The sequence below is a fragment of the Dendrobates tinctorius genome, unplaced genomic scaffold (assembly GCF_039654945.1).
Source record: "Dendrobates tinctorius isolate UK_male_01 unplaced genomic scaffold, ASM3965494v1 ptg000022l, whole genome shotgun sequence".
NCBI lineage: Eukaryota > Metazoa > Chordata > Amphibia > Anura > Dendrobatidae > Dendrobates > Dendrobates tinctorius.
The window spans coordinates 115,043,980-115,064,896 of record NW_027361690.1 but is presented as its reverse complement, the minus strand read 5'-3'; the positions used below and the strand labels follow the sequence as shown (position 1 = coordinate 115,064,896).

The following is a 20,917-nucleotide window of genomic DNA, read 5'->3' as shown; positions in this document are numbered from 1 at the left end:
ATATTTATCATCATTAGTCATTTGGGACAACATTGGATCATTCAGAGATCCACAATGAACTTCTGGAGTGAGTTTGCTGCACTGAAAGTAAAGGAACCGAATAATATTGCACGCCCCACTTTTCAGTTTTTGAATTTCCACAAAAAATTAAAATAACCAATAAATTTCGTTCAATTTCACAATTGTGTCCCACTTATTGATTCTTCACCAAAAATGTACATTTCGTATCTTTATGTTTGAAGCATGATATGTGGGAAAAGGTTGAAAAGTTCCACGGAGCTGAATACTTTCGCAATGCACTGTATACGCCTCCCTATTTTGTACCCGATAAAAAAGTTAGAACAATTTTGAAACTCGTTGTCAATAAAATTCTCTATTTTTCTAATCTCCAGGTCACGGTTTCATCTGGACCCAGCAGCGTCCACATTTTCCTTTTTTTCCCCTCAAGTTACGTGTTAAAGTGACCTGGATCAGCGGGTGGTGCAGCAGCCACGTCCTACCATTCCACACACCAACAACATACTTTAAAAGCTGCCGGGAGCGAGCCGCGTTGTAGACTATTTGGAGAGATGGGTCTCTGGTGGCTTCTCCGCACCAGCTGCCCTGGATTGATAGGTCTCTGCCTTCGTGCCCTGAGACCCCTGTGGGGGAATGATACTGTGTGAAGAGCGCTGTGGGGGCATGATACTGTGTGTGCAAATTGTGGTTGGCATTATGTTGTGTGGGGAAATGTACTGTAGAGCATCATTTGTGCGGGGGCATGATATGGTGTGAAGGTGGGTTGTGGGGGCATCATACTTAGTGAGGACTGTGGGGGCACCACAAGTGTGTAGACTTTGGGGGCATTACACTGTCTTGTAGAACTGTAGGGGCTTCATAATGTGTGTGTGGGGCTGTGGGGACATCAAACTGGGTGAGGACCTTGAAAGGAACATACTGTATGTGAGGGACTGTAAGGAAAAATGTACGGTGTGGGGTCTGTGGAGACATCATACTGTGGGAGAAGGGCTGTGAAGGAATCATACTGTGTGAGATGGGTTGTTAGGGGATCATATTGTGTGGGAGGGGACTATGGTGGACATGATTTTAGGTAGGTTGGCTTAGGGGGTTTTTGTTTGGATTCATCATACTATGTGGGGGAAAGTACTCATGGGGAAATCATACTACTTATGCAGGGACCAAGGTGGCATCATAATGTGTGTGAAAAACTGAAATCTGTGTGGGACATTACACTGTGTGCATAAGAATATACAGCCAGGGCATCATACTTGATATGGAGGCTTGCACTTGTAACGCTGGTAGAAGCTCATGGACTGCTTCCAAACCACCAAGAGTTTAATGTGTTTTATGTACTTGTATGTCATACAGGTAGAATACCCCATGGGGCTGCAGTCAGCTGGGACAGGGTAGTGGCCAGCCCAGACGGGCCAGGGAATTGAGTGTTAGGGACAGAGGCATGAAGTGACAGTTCAGTTAATGCAAGGGCAGGAGTGCATATGCATCAGTGGGCTGCGAGGGACGATGTGAGCTCAATATTCGGGACAGCAGATTGCTGTAAATACCGTATATACTCGTGTATAAGCCAACCTGATTATAAGCCGACCCCACTAATTTTGCCAAAAAAACCTGGGAAAACTTATTGACTCAAGTATAAGCCGAGGGTGAGAAATACAACATGCTCCATATTAATATATGCCCCATATAATGCTGCACAAAGGTTAATGGTGGCCCATAACATGCTCCATAATATGCCCCATATATTGCTGCTGTGATTTAAAAAAAAAGACATACTCACCTCTCGTCACTGCCCACTGCTCCTCAGCATCGCTGGCTCTCTGCAGTGACTGGTCAGACAGGGAGCGCACACTAGACATGTCATCGCACCCTCTGACCTGAACGTCTCAGCCAGAGGACCCGGGAGACTGAGAGGTGAATATGGCATGGCTAGCTCACCCTCCCCCAGTCCTACTCACCCTCCTGGCATCTGCATATCCGGCACTGCTACATCTCAGTCCTGGCATCTGTATCTCCCTTCCTGTCTTCTTCCTGTGCTGGTCACATGGTACCACTCATTAAAGTCATTAATATGCAGCTCCACCCCTATGGGAGTGGAGACACCTCCATATTCATGACTTTAATGAGCGGTACCATGTGACTAGTGATGGGCAGTCCGGCTCTTTTTGGTGATCCAGCTCTCACGGCTCCACTCACCAAAAGAGCCGCCTCTTTTTGGATCCTAAATGGTTCCCTATTGCATCCATGTTCAGGCGTCCGAAACCCCGCTCACCTACCGCACAAACCCCGCCCACTTTCTAGGGACCAATTAAATTGTCGAATGGGCAGAGTTTTGCTTGGGTGGATGGAGTTACGTCTGCTGACCACCGGGATTTTACACCCAGTGAGAGCCATTCGGGGATTTTAGTGGCTCTCACTGGGATGCCGGCTCCCATCGTTCATAGCAGGGAGCCAGCTCTTTGTGTCGGATCGTTCACGAACAACACATCACTACATGTGACCAGCACAGGAAGAAGACAGGAAGGAAGATACAGACGCCAGGACTGAGATGTAGCAGAGCCGGCTTTGCAGACACCAGGAGGGTGAGTATCATGTCTCCTGCTCATTCGCTCCCCCTCCCTCGCCTGCTTTCAGGTGTATGACTCGTGTATAAGCTGAGAGGGTCTTTTTCAGCCCAAAAAAGGCGCTAAAAAACTCGGCTTATACACGAGTATATACGGTACCTTCCATGTGATTCCATCTAATGGCCAAGGGCAACCTTGAGATGGACGTGGGGGCCCAGGGGGCACACTTAACTTGCGAAGCTAGATAGGAGGATGGACATAGACTACATGGGGCAGTATGTATTGCAATTCAGAAATGCTGCTAGACGTGAGGAATATCCCCAATGGATAGGAAAGCCAGAGAGGGGGATATGATACCTATCTCGAGAACCAGGGTTAAAATTGCATCTGGTGCCTGTGGGAAAGATAACAACTCATTGGGCCTTATCCTTTAAACCTGCTTGTAAATATTGTAAAGACTGCCATTCTCTAAGTAAAAGTTTTTGTTTTGTTTGCTGCCTTGGTTCCAGAAGAGGGATTCCTGGACTCACAAAAGGCCTGCTGGCAAGAAGTAATTGGAAAGCACCCCATAAACAGCAGCACACCAGGACTGAGACACTCCTTGTCTGCAGGACGCCAGAGTGAGTGGGGACCAAATCTCACCCATGACTACCTCGCTTGGGCATCTTACATACTGTGGGAATATCATACTGTGTTCAGGGGCATGTAGTGTACGGAAATCATTCTGTGTGTGGGGAAATGTAATGAGTGAAGAGCATGATACTGAGCGTGGAGAATTGTACTCAGGGGAATCATACTGTGTGTGGGGGAATGTACTGTATGGACATTATACCGTCTGTATGGAATGTACTGCGAGATTCATCATACAGTGTGTGGGTGATTGTAGTGTGTGTGAGGCATTATACTGTGTGTAGGGTAATGTACTGTGGGGGAATCATACTGTGTGTGAATGTGCTGCGGGCGGCATTATACAGTGTGTGTTTGTGGGGGGCCAGTGGAGGCCAAGAAACTGGTACCATATTGTATTGGAATACTAATGGGTCTCACAAGGAGCAATGTTTCCGTGTGGGCACATATAAAGGAGTGGGCAAGGTTAGGGAATATGCTTAGCATAAAATAAAAATTGCCATGCTGTCCTTCCCACGGTATGTGTACCTTTTCTTACTTTCATAGTTGGGCGGTATATCTGTGGTAGTGGCGTACATTAAATACCAGCCCTGTAAGATGAAATGTAGATCTACAACATACAACATGCAGCTTATCTTCCCCATACACGCGGGTGCACTCGGTGTTCGTGTGTGTGTTCGGTGATATTGCTTATATTTCTGATATCAGGGTAGGTTTCCTGGAAACTTGAACTGGCCATACACACGAGATAACACATTTGCTCAGCACTTATCATTTTGATACTTTAATTAAGTGCCTTTGTGGTGTTATTTATGAGAAAGGACATCCCTGGCCTCATGAAAATGTTAACGTTTCCTATACACATTGGATTACAGGGAGTTTATTAGCAGAAAACTAATGTTCAAACCAAGCACAGGGGTCCGAAGCACCAACGGCAAGGGGGAGTAGCTTCTCGCCTATTGTTTGCCATCTATCTCGGTCCTCCTCGGGCTCCAGAAAAGCCAGAGCTGTCAATCAATGAAGGGGAGGCTGAGATCAACGGAATTCAACTAGGTGGAAGCACTGATCTGTTTGGCCACAACAAGCGCGCATTAAGAGCGAGCGTTTCCCTGGTATGATCAATCGTTCTGTGCTGACAAAGTCCCTTTAAAGTCAGCAGATATTTATGAAATTAGCCATCAATAATCTGATATGTTTTACAAATGTCTCCCAATGTCAGAAGTCTGAGGAAGTGAAGACTGTAGTTCGGACAGTCAATGAGATGCTAACAGATTTGCCTCCATCTCCCCATTGCAATAATTGTCTATGTTCAGCCTATAAGTTTGTGGTGTATGTAAGCACACTACCCAAGCCCATTTTCCTAAAGCCAGAATGGGCAACACTTCATGCAATACATAAACATACTGATCCCTGCAGTAATTAAACCACATCAGGATCAAGAAGTGTGTATAACAAGAAAGATTTTTTATTATAAAAAAAAATATCACTTTATTTTAATCAATATTTAAAAAACATACATATAAAAATAGGATACCTCAAACCCAATGACACCCCCAGGAAGAAGCATCAGCGAAACGCGCGTCGGGGTCTGAAGTGTCAGCTGTCATAGTCCAATTCTTGGATCTCTGTCAGATTCGGGATTCCCCCATTTAGACCTTTTTTTTTCCTTCCAGGCCTGGGAGCTTGGTGTGGGTTTTTGCCCCCGGAGGCCGTGGGTGTTATTGCATGTCTGTTGGCTTCCCTGCTGATGTGACCACTCCCTTGGCTATATAAGGTCACATGGTGTATCAGCAGGTGTTGGTTATAGCAGTTCCTTTTTGGATTCCAAACACGGTGAAGTGAACAGCTGGCTCTGAGGTGTTGAGCCACTGCTAAAACCTAGTGAAGTGAGCAACTGGCTCTAAGGTGTCGAGCCACTGCTCAAACTGGCGCTGAACTCTGCCTGCCCAGTGTCTACAGCAGAGATAGATGGTGAATGTAGCAGCTGGCTCTGAGGTGTCGAGCCACTGCTGAAAGTTAATCTGGTGCTGCACTCTGCTGCCTGGTGACTGCAGCAGAAAAAGAAGATGGTGAAAGTAGCAGCTGGCTCTGAGGTGTCGAGCCACTGCTGAAAGCTGATCTGGTGCTGCACTCTGCTGCCTGGTGACTGCAGCAGAGAAAGATAAGTGTTTTGGTGTTTTCCCTTTTCCTTCGTGTGTATTAGTGCAGCGGTGGGACCAGTGTCCGCACTATCCAGTTCCCTAGCAAGGGATAGGTGCAGGGATAGTGAGGGATTCAGGTATCCTGCTCGTCGACAGGTGAAGAGCCTGTATAGGGAACGTTACGAGTGTTCAGGGACACTGCCTCAGGGGAGTGCAGGAGGTCTCCACATCCCTGTTCCCTATTGCAGGGCCCACCATTGTAACTGTTTCCCTGGTGTTCCCCCTTTGTCTTGTTGTTTCAGTTACCGACCTGCGTTCCACTTGGCGTTACATGTGTTCTTGATCCTGATGTCGTTTAATTACTGCAGGTATCAGTATGTTTAAGTTTTTGGTGTTGTCTGGAATGATAGTTGTCTGCTGACGATATATGTAATATATTTATTTCCCCTAAAACAGTCAATTTTGTTAGCAATTTAATGTATGTGGAGGACAAATCCTTCACCTAGAAGGTGAAGACTAGGCTATACACATAGGATTACTCACAATCAAATCATTTTACACATATTTTAGACAAATCACTAGTTAAAATAATTTTTTAACATGGAATGACGCTAACTAAAGTTATAAAATTACACCATCGCTATGGCTGATAGTCACCATGTCAACTCTGAATTCTAAGATGACCACCGAGTCCTGATACTTGGTCGTGCTTACCACCAAATAAATGATGGTAAGAACAGGTGGAGCCAACATTGTATTCTCTCATCTGAGAGAATCGGGCAGATCATGCTAATCACACTCTGATAGGACTGATTAGAGTCGGATCGGAGCGTGCTCAGTCCAATAGTAGATTCATACACACCATTGACCAAATTTGTGCTTAGCTAAGCAGGGCCTCCCACCAGCTCCAAAAACAACATAGAAAATTTGTAGAAGCTGATGCACCAAAACCGCAGGTTCTAATAAAAAAACTTGAACTTAATCCTAAAAGGAGCTGTATTGTTTTAGGCTTGAGAATGGCCAATTATGGCCGAAACGTTGCCTGCTTTGTCTTCCTGTTTTAACTATGGAATAAAGTTCAATTTTTTTTTTCAAGCACCTGCGATTTTGGTGCCTCGGCTTCTCTGAATTTTCTAAGTCGATCATAGTGGGAACACAGTGTGATCCGATTCTCTCGGATGAGGAGAAGTTGGTCCTTGTAAATCGGACTGCACTCAGATGTCATCCAAGTGTGGTCCAATGTTTTCCATGGACTCATTGACTGACATAGCTGAGTGCGATCTGAATATCAGATGAAACTCAGGCATGCTGCAATTTTTTCCTTGGACTAACACAGTCTGAAGAAAAAAAATCAGACACGTGCATGGCCCCATAGAATAAAATTGGTCCAATTTTTAATTCTCTGGAGGATATAGGGGTAATTTAGAGTATATGGATGTCCGCAGCATTACATCCTATACTATAAGAGGGTTTTATAGATGCCTCGAAATTTTGACATATGGACATAAGCTGTGAATGTGTAGAAAAGAAGCATTTAGGAGCAGGACATATTTAAGGCACCAGTGTATACTTGCTGTTGGTCAACATGCCTAATGTTTTACCAAACTTAATAAATTATATTATCCTAAAAAAAATCAATTATTTTGATTACATACACACATTAATACATAGTCCACAGGATGGGTCATGAATGTAGGGTAAATGCAGGTTTCATCCTTAGGACCCATACCTGTCTGGAGAACGGGGAACATCTTACACTAATGTAAAGTGGAGAGATAACCGCGAATGTGCAGATCTCTACACTCAGTTCTATGAGAATATAAAATAAATGAACACCTGTATATTCAAGGTGATGCCAGACAAGTACAGGTGGAACACACATCTATCACATACCCTAAAGATTTGGCATCAATGTCTGAGAAGGAGAAAAAAATAGTAATGAGCTCACTGAGAACAATTCAGCTTCAAAACCTCTTGTATTCACATAGGAACCCTGGTGGACCTTGTTTGGTCAGGGTGTGGTGCAGGGAGTGTGGTATCCAGGTGAGAAACGGAAGAAAGTTTCATGAGGACTAAACTCCAACACCAATGAAAAAATGTTGAAACATAGCTTTTACCATGCAATTAAAATCATGATGAGAAAGAAAAAGATAAAACAAATAAAAGATCCAGAAGTTTACATGTTTCGGGTTAGCAACCCTTATTTATAACTGAATACGGGTTGCTAACCCGTGACTTCTAGATCCTAAATCTATTTTTTATCATTTTTTTTCTTTTTCTCACCATGTTTTTGATTGCACAGTAAAAGTTATGAGATATCTCACCTTCCAGGGAGGACAATTCAGCTTCAAAACCTCTTGTATTCACATAGGAACCCTGGTAGACCTTGTTTGGTCAGGGTGTGGTGCAGAGAGTATACAAACACATCAGGCTGGTTTCCAGGTCAGAGTAAGGATTCATAAACTTTCGCGTTTTGGGTTAGCAACCCTAATTCACAGCTATGAATAAGGTTTGCTAACTCGAAACGCGTAAGCTTATGGATCCTTTTTTATCTTTTATGCTTTTTCTTACCATATCTTTATTTGCTCAGCAAAAGTTAGGGTGTGTGTACACGCTGCGGAATCTGCTGCTGATTCATACGCGCGGATTTTGCAAAATCCGCTGATAAATCCGCAGGTCAAAAGACCTACGGTTTGGCCCTGCGGTTTCACCATCTCCACAATGGTGGAGATCGGAAACTGCTGCGGAATCCACAGAAAGAATCGACATGTCAATTCTTTCTGCGGTTTAGAAACCGCAGATAATGCACTGCGGTTTCCATTTCCCATAGGGAATAATGGTACTGTACACCGCAGCAGTTTCTGCTGCGGATCCGCAGCGGCCAAATCCACTGTGGATTCGCAGCAGAATCCGCAGCGTGTGCACACACCCTAATGTTTTAAAGGGAACCTGTCATGTGAAAAAAACGCTATAGACCTGCAGATATGGAATTAATCTGTAGGTTAATAGCATCTGAATTTGCCCGGTGCTGGCACTTAGAGCCCCGCTGCTTGGAGAAAATGAACTTTATTCCTCCTGGTAGCGCTCGGGTTTCAGTCATAGAGGTGGTGCCAGCACAGGATCAGTGGCTGTAACCTTGCCCTCGGCACTGACTGACAGCAGCTTAGCATTAGAGCCTGCTGTCAGTCAGCGCGAGGGGAGAGGTCACAGCCGCAACTCCTGTGACTGCAACCTGAATATTACCAGGAGGAATAAAGTGTGGGTGACGTGCAGGTTCAGAATGCTACTAACCTGCAGATTAATCCCCTATCTTGAGGTTAATAATGTCTCCTTTTAACATTTTCACATTGATGATGGAGACCAGTCCTCATGGACTCTTCTTCCCCAGGAAAAGTTATGTTTTACCATGTTTTCAATGGTGCTGGATCCCAGTCCTCGTGGACCTTCTCTTCCGTAAATGTCTAAGATTGGAACACTCCACCCCATAGAGAATTACTATTTACGCAATTGGATAATATCTTAGTGCAGTTTCAGCTGGTACAGTACGACTACATTAATGGCTTTTGTGGACTACGCTCACTTAACATGTTCTCCAGCCATGGAGACACTCGCCGACTGCGACTCTTGCGGAAACAGGATGGATTTCTGCTGCATACGTCTCGCAGCCGCGGCATGGACCACACATTAGTGAAATTCTGAGGCGGCAGAGCTCACAGATCTGATGTGTCCTACTGTGATAACAGCAAGTGTAAGATGCTTCAATGCCAACAAGTCTCCATGTCTAAGGCTGGCTTCACGTGTTGGGTTCGGATGAGGAGATACACAGCCAGTCCCGAAATCCCGCTCCATAAAACTCGGACATGTGAAACTGGCCGTAGTCAGGTTCTTTAGGCACAGAGCAATGGCAGCAATCGGATTCTTTGCTCTGGGTGTAGAGAGCGATAATAGAATTTTATGGCAATGTTGGCTTATGGCATCTACTGCATGTTGTGAGTGGTAAGAGCAGCGGTGCCGTCACTACAAGCAGAAGACTTTTCCACCAGCCTTTTTCCTCTCCATTCACAGAATACAATCTCTGTAAACAGCATCTGCCTTCCGTTGGCAGTAATGTGAAATTCACCACCAATTCTTTCATGGCGCACATCCAGCTGAGGATCTGCCACAATTCCGCAGCAAAATAAGTGAAATGTTTTTGTCAAAATTTGAGCTATTAAAATCCGCAACCCAAGTTCTATCTCTTGCATTTTTTTTCCCCATATCTTGTAGATTTGGTAATATCTCACCAAGGATGTGTTCACACGGAGTTTCTCGATTTGGATTTTGAAGCGGATCCACATCAAAATCCAAGATAAAATTCTCCGTGTGAACATACCCCAATACCCCATGGATTTCCAGCCTGCATATGGAAAACCTACAAGATATCCTCCATTTGTGAACATTCCCTTACACTGACAGTGCATTCATGCTCTGGGATATCTGTTTCTTAGTGCGCCCAGGTACACGCCACCTGTAATATCAATATAACGCCTTTACTATAGGAATCTTGTCATGAGACGGCCTAGAGAAGGGAACAATTTTCATTAATTGGTGAAAGTGCCAAAAATGTAGAGCAGCATATAACTGTCATGTGTGATGTATATGTCTCGGGTCACAACATCCACGACTCTCAGTGCAGATATAGCAGAGCTGAACTTGTCATTTTCCGATACTTTTATGCATGAACAGATCATACCATTAGGATATCTCATACATTTACATGCAGTCCCATGTAAAACCACAGATGACACGCTGCGCTAAGCAAAAAAAACAAGCTCAGATTAGCATATATTAACAAACTCAGCACTGCTTCATTTAGGTAGAAACTATCATCTACCATAGGTGCATCACATCCTCTGTCCATACTTTACCGCCTGTTGTATATTATATTTCTAACAAGCTATAGGACTCGTATGACACGTCCATATATCAGGATGCACATGTTTAATGCCGGAGAACAGCTGGAGTCCCAGACTGACAGCTTGTTACCTGATATAAACCCCCAGACGCTCAATCCTTCTAGTCTGAAAGGTGAATGTCTGTCTGTGCCCAATTCCCTTACATGCTCTTCTCAAGACTTTCCGAACAATCTATGCCAACTATTCTGCCCTCCGACTCCGGTTCAGTGCGCTCACGCGGTATATGGCATATGTCTCAGTATTACTGAACTTCTATACAGAGAACTAGAGATGGATGATCCCACCTGATAGCAGAGTGACCACAGCTTTAGAAGCAAGTCCTTGTGAAAACATCAAAGTGCTTCATCTATGGGGTCATGTATGGCTGCAGAGAGACATTGCCCACTATCTTCACCCAGTCAGTTATTAGCAAGTACAAATAATCCAGCCCCGAAGAGTAAAAAATAGACTGTTATGTGTATATATATATATGTGTGGGTATATATGTTTGTGAGTGTGTGTGTGCATATATATATATTGTATGTACGTGAGTGTGTGTGTATGTATATATATATATATATATAATGAATGTAATGTGCGTGTGTGTGCATATATTATATACATTCTGTATGTGTGTCTATATATATATATATATATATATATATATAGTGTGTGTATCTGTATTTGTATATGTGTCTGTTTGTGAGTGTGTATATATACACACGTATATATGTGTGTGTGTATACATACACACTCACAAACACACACATACAAACATATATACCATATACAAACACGGATGCACACACACTATATATATAGACCTATAGACCCCCACTTACAGAATGTATATAATATATGCACACACATTCATTTTATATATATATATATATATATATATAGACACTCACACAAACATGTGCACATATATATGGACACACATGCAATGACACACACATGTATAACAGTGTTGAAGATGACAGCTTTCCTCACTGCCCTGGACTCCTCTGCTACATTACGTCTCGTCCTGATCACACACCAGCCCTACTTCAGACTATTCCCTTTCCAGCAGTCCCAGGGAAGCTGTCACTCAACACAGGTCTCACCTGTCCAGGGCGATAGCTGTCATGGAGTAGATGCTGGTGAACACAGCAGAGATGGGGAAGAAGTTGTGGAATTTGCAGTAGATCAGTCCATAGTACCAGTGGTTGTGGACGGCGTAGGTGAAGTTCACCACAGTGTTGAAGGCTGACATAGAAGCTTCAGCAAAAGCCAAGTTTACCAAGAAATAGTTGGTGACAGTCCTCATCCTTTTGTGAGCTAAGATGATCCACATGACAATGATATTCCCAACCACAGAGACAATCACTATGGCGGAATAGGCTACAGCCCAGAGGGCGATCTGCCATGGTGGCTGGAGGAAGGGGTTGATGGCGACTTCAGTGCCATTTGTGGAATTAAAGTCTGAATCATTCTGGAGGGAGATATTCATGGTTATAGTCTTTCAGCAATTCCCCAAGAGGAGAAAAAGATGCCAAAAATGTAAGTCCAGGTGCAAATCAGCTGGAGGTGGTGATTCCACCAGGGAGGACACCTCCCATGGACAAGCTGTGGTGCTCCTCAAGCATCCAGAGACATTCCTACAGAAGGACCCTGACACCACAGAGCAATAGGCAGGAGGAGAGTCTGCTGCAGCTGCTGAAAAGAGAGAAGTCAGCTCTGTGCTGTGCAGGGGCTGCTGCCAAGAACTGCTGCAGGCAGGGGGCTCCAGCTCACACAGCCCTGGTGGTGGTGGCCCTTCTTCTGCAGAGTGTGGCTCCTCTGTCATTCATGTTTCCAAGTTCTACTACTATGAGAGGCTGAGAGGGGATTTAAAGTGTCATTGAGAGGGGAGGGCACTGGTGACAGTGGGCATGGCTGTGGGAGGCTGCTGCTCTGCTGGGAGGTAAGTCCTGGGTCTACAGAGGTAGACATATGGTGAGGACCCTCCATGGGATACTGGGGTGCAGAGGGAAGAGCTGCTGCACAGCCTCATGGGACTACGACCCCTTGTTCCCTCATATGGAAGAGGGATTCTTTACAGCCTGGAAGTGTTAACCATTTCATCACTGAGAAACTAGCTCTTGTGTATATATTGCATGCTTCTTCATTATTTATTTATTTTACTGTTTTATTAGATGTGTATTACACATGTTTACTATACAATGTGTCATTATATGTTTGTTATACAATGTTTTGCTATGTTTACTATACAATGTTGCGCTAGATGTGTATGATACAAGGTTTAATTAGATGTGTAGGATACAAGGTTTGATTAGATGGGCATTATATACAGTGTTTTGTTATACAGGGTGTGCCTAAAGTCTGGACACATGGTCAAAAATATATATTTTTAATAAATGACATTTATTAACATTTTATTCCATTGGGATATTAAATAACTTCTTCATTGTGATTTCCAACATTTGCAATCCGAAGGTTGATGCGCTTTGCAAAATTCTATTCTAGGTAAATGAAGTCAATTTATAGTTAATGATGAGAGCTCCTGTGTCCAGACTTTAGGGGCTCCCGATGAAATGTTTTGTTATATGCTTATTATACATAAAGCACTTGATGCGTTTGATAGGACATTTTATTAGATGTGTATGATTCATAGTGTTTTATTCTGCAATGTTTCATTATATACTTAATATGCAATGTTGCACTAGATGTGTGATACAATGCAGCAGAATTCCGGTACATAGTAAGACTTCTAAGGCTATGTGCACACGTAAAGTATTTTCAGCAGATTTTTCAGCAATAGCGTTGAGTGATCGAGCTTGGATGAGGTGTTATCTGAGCATGCTCGGGTGCTAGCCGAGTATCTTGGGTGTGTTCGAAAAATAAGTTCGAGTCCTAGCCACTGCGTGACAGTTAGGAAATCCCCACATGTGTTGCAGCTGTCGAACAGCCGCGAGACATGCAGGTGCGGGGACTCGAACATATTATAAGAGCACGCCTAAGTCACTCAGTTAGCACCCGTGCATGCTCAGATAACACCGGACCCCAGCTTGTTCGCTCATCACCGTTCAGCATTAAAACCCAGAGTGTTGGCAAAAGATTAAAAAAATTGTGTAAAGTACGCACGTTTTTTATTCACTTTTATGTGTGTTTTTTTCCTCATTCATTCAACTGGATAAAAAGTGGCTCAAAAATGCTGTGAGAATTGACATGCGGCAGATGTGGAAAAAAAAAAACCAAAAACACTTGGGTGGTTCAAATCCACAAAAAACTGCATGCGCATGCAATGTCAGAAATGTAATTCTCAGAGCTGGCATGGTAAAATGCTGCAAAGATGTGCAGAAAAAAATGCGTCAAAAATGCATCAAAAATGCAGTATGTGAACAAGCCCTAAAAGACGTTGCAAACGTAGACTAGTCTGATGCATATTCTGACAGTCTGCTCTAAGTTTGCATTGCCTAAGAATTAGACCGGATTGAGCAATCTGCCCCAGGGTATTTCTTGCCATCATACTTCTTATGCTTCTTCATTCTGGATCATGTTATAATTTTACATACCGACGCTCAACGTGACCGTTTTACGCCATGCTCCAATCTGTACGAGTGAGGGACGTGTCAGGGGCAGCGGGGGGCATAGTTTGCATGAGTAAGAGCCAATTATAACTCCAGACACTACACTGGCAGCTGCACCTGGTGCTATTAAGTCACTGGGCAGCAGCAGCAGTTTGCTTTTGGCAGGCACACAATGCTGCACACACAGAAGACACCTAGAAACATCCTGCGCATCACATCAATAGCAGGGCAGCCATATCAGATGGGGCTGGAAAGGATTTTAAATAGCGCTTGCACATAGGCAGCATTATCTCCGACACTTTGTAATGATTCCCATCTTTCCCAGTTATAACAGATGCTGCTCCTCACAGTCGCATGCTTTTTAGGAACAGAACATTGATAGGAAGAGAACGCGTGTCTGGGGCTGGAATATTAGATTGTGCACCGTACTGGGGCCGGCGATGATGTGATGGACAATAATCTGCGTTCTGCTGTAGATTGTATTACTGCCGCGTAAATGCTGAGGCTGAAATAACATAATTAAATGGCTGCATGATATTAGGATCTGTGTTTTTTATGGGAACAGCACCACAGGCATCCGCAGTCTGTGTCTGGTATCGCAGCGCAAGAGACAAGGTTTCTGGAGAGAAGTCAACCAGCCTATAAAAAGTCAACCAGCCGATGAAAAGTCAACCAGCCAATGAAAAGTCAACCAGCCAATGAAAAGTCAACCAGCCAATGAAAAGTCAGAGCTGATTTTTTTTCTCTTTTCTCCTTGCAGCAATTTATGTTTTTGTACATTATTTGAAAGATATTTTTTGCCAGTTTCAATCTCTCGCATAGTACCGGTTTAATATTTACACATCTGTCTGCCATTTTTTGTGTAAATTTAGTGAAAATCTCATCATTTCTCCATTTAAAAACTGTGTGCAAAAGGTTGGAAAAATTCCACTCAGGTTAAAGTGAGATTTCTTCATCAAAAATGTGTCTTTCGGCAGGAAAAAGAGTCCAAAAAAAAGCGTTTTTTTAGTGCGTTTTTTATTTTGGTTTTTTTATGTATTTTTCCCCATTCACTAGAATGAATGAAAAACACTGAAAGAATTGACATGATGCAGCTTTTAAAGTGCTTCAAATCTGCAAAGAAAAAAAATTAGCAGAATGAGATTTCAGAAACCCCATTCACTTTGCTAAGAAAATGAAATTCTCCATTTTTTCATTGTAAAAAAATAAAGAAAAAACACAGTTAAAACATGTGTGAACAGACTCTTAAAAAGGATTTCTAGTAACACTGACCTACACAGCCATCCATAATTTGTCTCCTCTGTATACAGCTCTGGCAAAAATTAAGAGAACACTGCAAAATGTTCAGTTTGTCTGATTTTTCTCTTTTATAGGTATATTTTTGAGTAAAATGTGAATTGCTCTTTTATTCTATAAACTACTGTCATGTCTTCAAATTTCCAAGCACTAAATTTTGTATTTATTTTCAGATAATGAAAAACAATCAAAAGAACAAAAAAATGCAGTGCTTGCAGACCTCAAATAATGGTAAGAAAACAAGTTCATAATCGCCTAGAAACAACAACACTAATGTTTTAACTCAGGAAGAGTTCAGAAATCAATATTTCGTGGAATAACCATGATTTTTAATCAGAGCTTTCATGCGTCTTGGCATGCTTTCCATCAGTGTTTCACACTGCTTTTGGGTGACCATATGCCACTCCTGGTACAAAAATTTAAGCATTTCTTTGTTTCATAGCTTGTTACTATCCATCTTCCTCTTGATTACGTTCCAGAGGTTTTCAATGGAGTTCACATCATCCCGTCAGAGCCACCGGACTACTACCCCTAATATCCCACATCATCCCGTCAGCCAGAGCCACCTGACTAATACTCTTATTATCCCACATCATCCAATCAGCCAGAGCCACTGGACTACTACCCCTAATATCCCACATCTTCCCATCAGCCTGACGTCAGAACCAGAGCGCTGAGTGGATTTGCCATGACTTCCATACTAATTATCCCTTTAATAGAAGCCTGTGGTGGGAATCAGAGTGCTGAGGGATTTACCCTAACTTTCATACCAGAGATCCCTGTAAGAGAGGCCTGGGGTCTGTACCAAAGCGCAGAGTGGATTTGCCATCACTTCCATACTGGGGATCCCTTTAAGAGGGGCCTGGGGTCAGAATCAGAACGCAGAGTGGATTTGCCCTCACTTCCATACCGAGGGTCCCTTTAAGACGGGACTGGGGTCAGAGCCAGAGCGCTGAGTGGAATTGCCCTAACTTCCATACCAATGATCCCTTTAATAGAATCCTGGGGTCAGAATCAGAGCACTGAGGGATTTGTCCTAACTTCCCTTTAAGGCCTCTTTCACACATCAGTTTTTTGCCTTCAGGCGCGATCTGGCTTTTTTTTGTAAAACCGGATCCGGCAAAATGCAATGCCGGATCCAGTTTTTCCCCATTGACTTGCATTAGCGCCGGATCGTGCCGGATGGCATTGCGTTTCATCCGTTTTTTGCCGGATCCGGCAACTTGTCTCATTCTGGCGTCTGGAAAAAATGGCTACTGTAAGGCCTCTTTTACACATCAGTTTTTTGCCTTCAGGCGCGATCCGGCTTTTTTTTGTAAAACCGGATACGGCAAAATGCAATGCCGGATCCAATTTTTCCCCATTGACTTGCATTAGCGCCGGATCGTGCCGGATGGCATTGCGTTTCATCCGTTTTTTGCCGGATCCGGCAACTTGTCTCATTCTGGCGTCTGGAAAAAACGGCTACTGTAACGTTTTTTGTCTCCGGCGAAAAAGCCGGAAGCGCCGGATCCGGCGCTTCCAGCTTTTTGCTACAATGAAAGTCTATTGGCGCCGGAATGCGCCGGATCCAGAAAAAGACGGATCCAGCCACCGGATCCGTTTTTTTTTAAGTCTGCGCATGCTCAGATCTAATTGGCCAGCCCCCAGGAACAGATATAACCTGCTAGATGGATCCAGCAAAAAAACAGATCCGTTTCTACAGTTCTCCAAAATTTATGCCGGATCTGTTTTTTCTAAAAATAGCCGGATCCTGCCTGACGGCAAAAAACTGATGTGTGAAAGTAGCCTAAGAGAGCCTGGGGTCAGTACCAGAGCACTTGAAGGCAATTACCCTGACTTCCATACCGGGGATCCCTTTAAAAGAGCCTGGGGTCAGAACCAGAACGCTGAGTGGAATTGCCCTAACTTCCATACCGGAGATCCCTTTAAGAGGGAAGATGTGCCTATAGGATGGAGGATGTGTGATGGGTATATGGGCACGGGAGGGGGGATCCATTTCTGTCATGTGCTCTCTGCTCCTTTCTGGGGGGCAGACAATGGCTGGGAGCTTATGTTTCCAGGTATGCTAGATTTCTCCCACATGGTCAGTGTCTGCAGAGGTGTTGTCGTGAAGTGGGAAAACTGTTGCTCATAGCAACCAATCACAGCTCCGCTTCTTTTAAACAACTCTGGTGAAATGAAGGATGCTTCATGATTGATTGGGGATACACATACATTCAGTTTTATATATATATATATAGATAGATAACTGCAACTGAGGCTGGGTTTACTTTTTCTATTTTTGATATGATCAGTGCAAGAATTTCCTGTTTTGTGACCAAGTATTTAAAAAATTCACTTTATACAATGCATCTGTGCTGTTGCTAATGCTGTTGACTATAATAAAGCAAAAAAAAAAGTTGCAAAACACTAAACAAACAAGAACTGTATAAGTAAATAAAAAAAATCACATTACTACAAGTGAGGTTTCCTACAACTGCTCCATTTAGAAAATCCATCCTTGTCTGGAATAATGCATAACCACATACAATATATTAAAAAAAGTAAAATCATCTTTCTCATTTGTAGTGAAAATTAACTTTATGTATCTGTAAGTAATTTACAATATTTTGGGGGTACTTATAAGCCATATTTAGGATTTTGTGAATGTGCGGGGGGAGGGTTCATTTCTAATAAGACTTGTCGGCCGTAGAGAGAGGCATCTTGCGAGAAGACCCGACATGGGAACGTCATTATCAATACAAGATTTTGGTAAGACCCCAATGGACCCACTGCAGATTTGTTGTCAATAATCTTGTGAGAGTTCATCTTCAGGATTGTCCAGAGGTGAAGCGCAGTAAGATCTATAGACCAGGTTTATCGATGTGCATCATTGCGGCACATAAAATATGCAAATCTAGCCAGAGACATATGGCAGGTGTGACACGCAATTACTACTTGATCCAAGGAGGAAATCCAAGGCTGATCCTTGGATTTCTACTGCAGATTCACCATGGCTGTGTGTCTTATTGTTATTCAGGAGGGTAAGGCCTCTTTCACAATTCAGTTTTTTGCATCAGTTGAAATCCGCCAAAAAGGCAGACAAGCGGATCCGTTCAAAGGGAAAGGGAAAATTTTTTTTTTTTTTGTTGTCCGGCACCCAGAAAGAATTTCGGGTTAAATCAGTGTCTGGAGGATCCGCCAGAGAAAAAAACGTTACAAGCTCCGTTTTGAAATCTTTGAGGATGGTGACGGACAGCAACTTTTGGCGGATCCGCAAAAAAAACGGATGCAACGGACGGCAATCCGTCACAATCCGCCAATAATGGAAGTCAATGGGGAAAAAAAACGGATCCTCAAAGGAAAATTGAGGATCCGTTTTTTTCAAAACCCGGCGGATTGTGACTGATTGTAAAAAACTGAAGTGTGAAAGAGGCCTAGGCTGGAGTCACACACAACCATTAAAAAAATCGGTCCCATTTTAACGGTACGAAATCGCACAAAGAATTCTTGGCCAGATATCCGTCTGTCATCCCATTTTCCGGCAAGAAACCAATTTTAATCGCATCTAAGCATCAAATTGACATCCAATGCCTGATGCCCTATCCTGTAGACCTGGAGAAGTTGTGCGATTTAATCGCAAGTCACACTTTTGGTGCGTTTTCCATGCGTTTTTTTATCGCATCCATAGACTTGCATTGGGGAATCCGATCCAAAAATCGGTGACAATCGCAGCATGCTGCGATTGTCTCGGTCAGAGGATCGGATGCGATAAAAAATCACATGATGTGAGCAGCACCATAGAATAACATGGGTTCGAATGCAATGCGATTTTTTTATCGCAATGCATTCGACCGTTTTAATCGCTAGTGTGACCCCGGCCTAAATCCTCTGCTTAATGCATAGACATATATTGCATGCTATAATAATCTCCAAAACAAATAGTTTGCCGTGACATCACAAAATGATAATATGGAAGTTTTCAATAGGATCCAAAGGAATCAATAGTTAGTATAGTGGCTCCGAAGTTAGATTTCCTCCTGCACTTCAAAGACATAAATTTACATTGGAAGCCCCATCATCAGGTATGATGATGTTACTGAAGTGCTGGAGAATATTTTAGGCTAGTTTCACACTAGCGTTTGAGGCGCAGCACACGCTTGGCGTGAAGCTCCACCCCCTGCTGCACCTCCTCTGGTCAGCTCTGCCTTTGGGCACATGACTCTGCATGGGACCTGTGTACCCTATCTTTAGCATTGGGTACGCAGGCCGTGCGCAGTTATGCTCTTGCCCTGACACTGCGCCGGGAGCACCAAAAAACAACACGGTGCATTTGGCGCAGCGTCAAAAGGGCGCATGCGCTGGCAAAAGCATACCTGCGCACAGCCTGTGTACCCAGTGCTAAAGATAGGGTATGCAGGTGGCATGCAGTGTCATGCGCCCATAGGCGGAGCTGACCGGAGGAGGCACGGGAGGGGGCAGAGCTTCACGCCGAGCGTGCACTGCGCCTCCAACCGCTAGTGTGAAACTAGCCTTAGTGCTGCTGTAGAAACCCAATCACATGCAGATTGTTCTGCCTACTTTATGTGATATTTTCGCTCCATAAACCCTTGTAACATCTAATGGTGTTTTTTTAAGTCTTAGTGCCCTCACATAATCAATGAGTGGAAAACAAGCTTTGAAGTCTGCACTAGTAGCAATGGTGCCTTGTGATAGGGGACGTCCCTCCATACAATAGTGCAACATATCAGAACACTTGCATTAAGGCAATCTGTTGTCAGGAACACCGCACTGCACTTGCTCACTGAGCCAGTGCGCATGTCCTGAGTACAAAAACAGTGCTCAAAGATACCTGTGGAGCAGGACAGCAGCGGTGATGATGCGTGCTTCAGACTATCAGGACCAGAAGCACGTGACTGCTGGCAGCGTGACCTAAGCTCTACAGAGCTAGGAACTGCAGGGAAACTCCTAGAAAGGTAACTACGGGACAAGTTACCAAGGGGCATAGACAGGGGCGGAAGCCAGATCAAGCCGGGGTCAGTGCGCGAGATAGCAGGACAGTACCAAAGGGTTAGACAGAGCGGATATTCAGGGCATAGCAATAGATCAGAACACCAGAACGGGCAATGGACGGTACAATAGGGGAAAACTGTAACGGAGTAACAATAGCCAAGCCAGGAGGTCAGAACCGGAGAAGACAATAATACCAAAACGTGAGATAGAGAACTGAGTGAGGGGACAGACCGGGTCATACACGGGAATCAAACAAGCAATGCAGTACATGCACACCAGGGGGGTTGGTCAGACACACAGCCAGAATAACAGTATAGCTGACAGGGAATCCTAGTCTGGAGTGAGTATAAATACCCCTCCCAGATCCAAAGAGAGGCCGGCAAAAGTTAACCTTGTGAGAACAGGACATTAACCATGTCCTAACTATGACATCTGTCAGTTGGTTTTCTTGCTATGTAATCCAATAGCAACATAATATAGGGCAAGAGAGCCTGATTCCGGAGATGGATCACTTACTGGGCTGCTTGCTGTAGTTTTGATAGAATCCCTGTTTTCTCTGCTGTAGAAGTAGCAGCGGTCAGAATGCTGAGATGTGTATAATGGATCCAGGTGGATGAACACATAGGTGGGTTGCGCTGCTGGAGTAAGTACATTTTTCAGAAAGGATAAGAAGAATAAGGTTTTTATCAAGTGAAATAAAATTAGGATTTTTCACTTGCGTAAAGAATCTGTAAATGAAAAAGCTTATTCTCATCATCATTCCTAAAAAATTG

The 20,917-nt window shown here is 43.7% G+C and overlaps 1 protein-coding gene and 1 long non-coding RNA gene across 3 annotated transcripts in view; one reads left to right on the top strand and one right to left on the bottom strand.

The window, feature by feature from the left end:
* The window catches only part of TACR1 (tachykinin receptor 1), a 365,547-nt gene extending 353,305 nt beyond the window's left edge, over positions 1-12,242 (bottom strand). The window contains exon 1 of one of the 2 annotated variants that reach the window (XM_073569066.1): positions 11,388-12,242. In XM_073569066.1, coding sequence (XP_073425167.1) covers positions 11,388-11,773 — 386 coding nt within the window. In that variant the 5' untranslated portion in view covers positions 11,774-12,242. The remainder of the gene's footprint in view (positions 1-11,387) is intronic. The other variant, XM_073569065.1, reaches the window with a different exon arrangement.
* A 7,635-nt stretch (positions 12,243-19,877) lies between these two features.
* Positions 19,878-20,917, top strand: part of LOC141084366 (uncharacterized) — a 107,737-nt gene continuing 106,697 nt past the window's right edge. Inside the window, exon 1 of the long non-coding RNA XR_012230986.1 lies at positions 19,878-20,107. This is a non-coding gene — a long non-coding RNA (uncharacterized lncRNA). The remainder of the gene's footprint in view (positions 20,108-20,917) is intronic.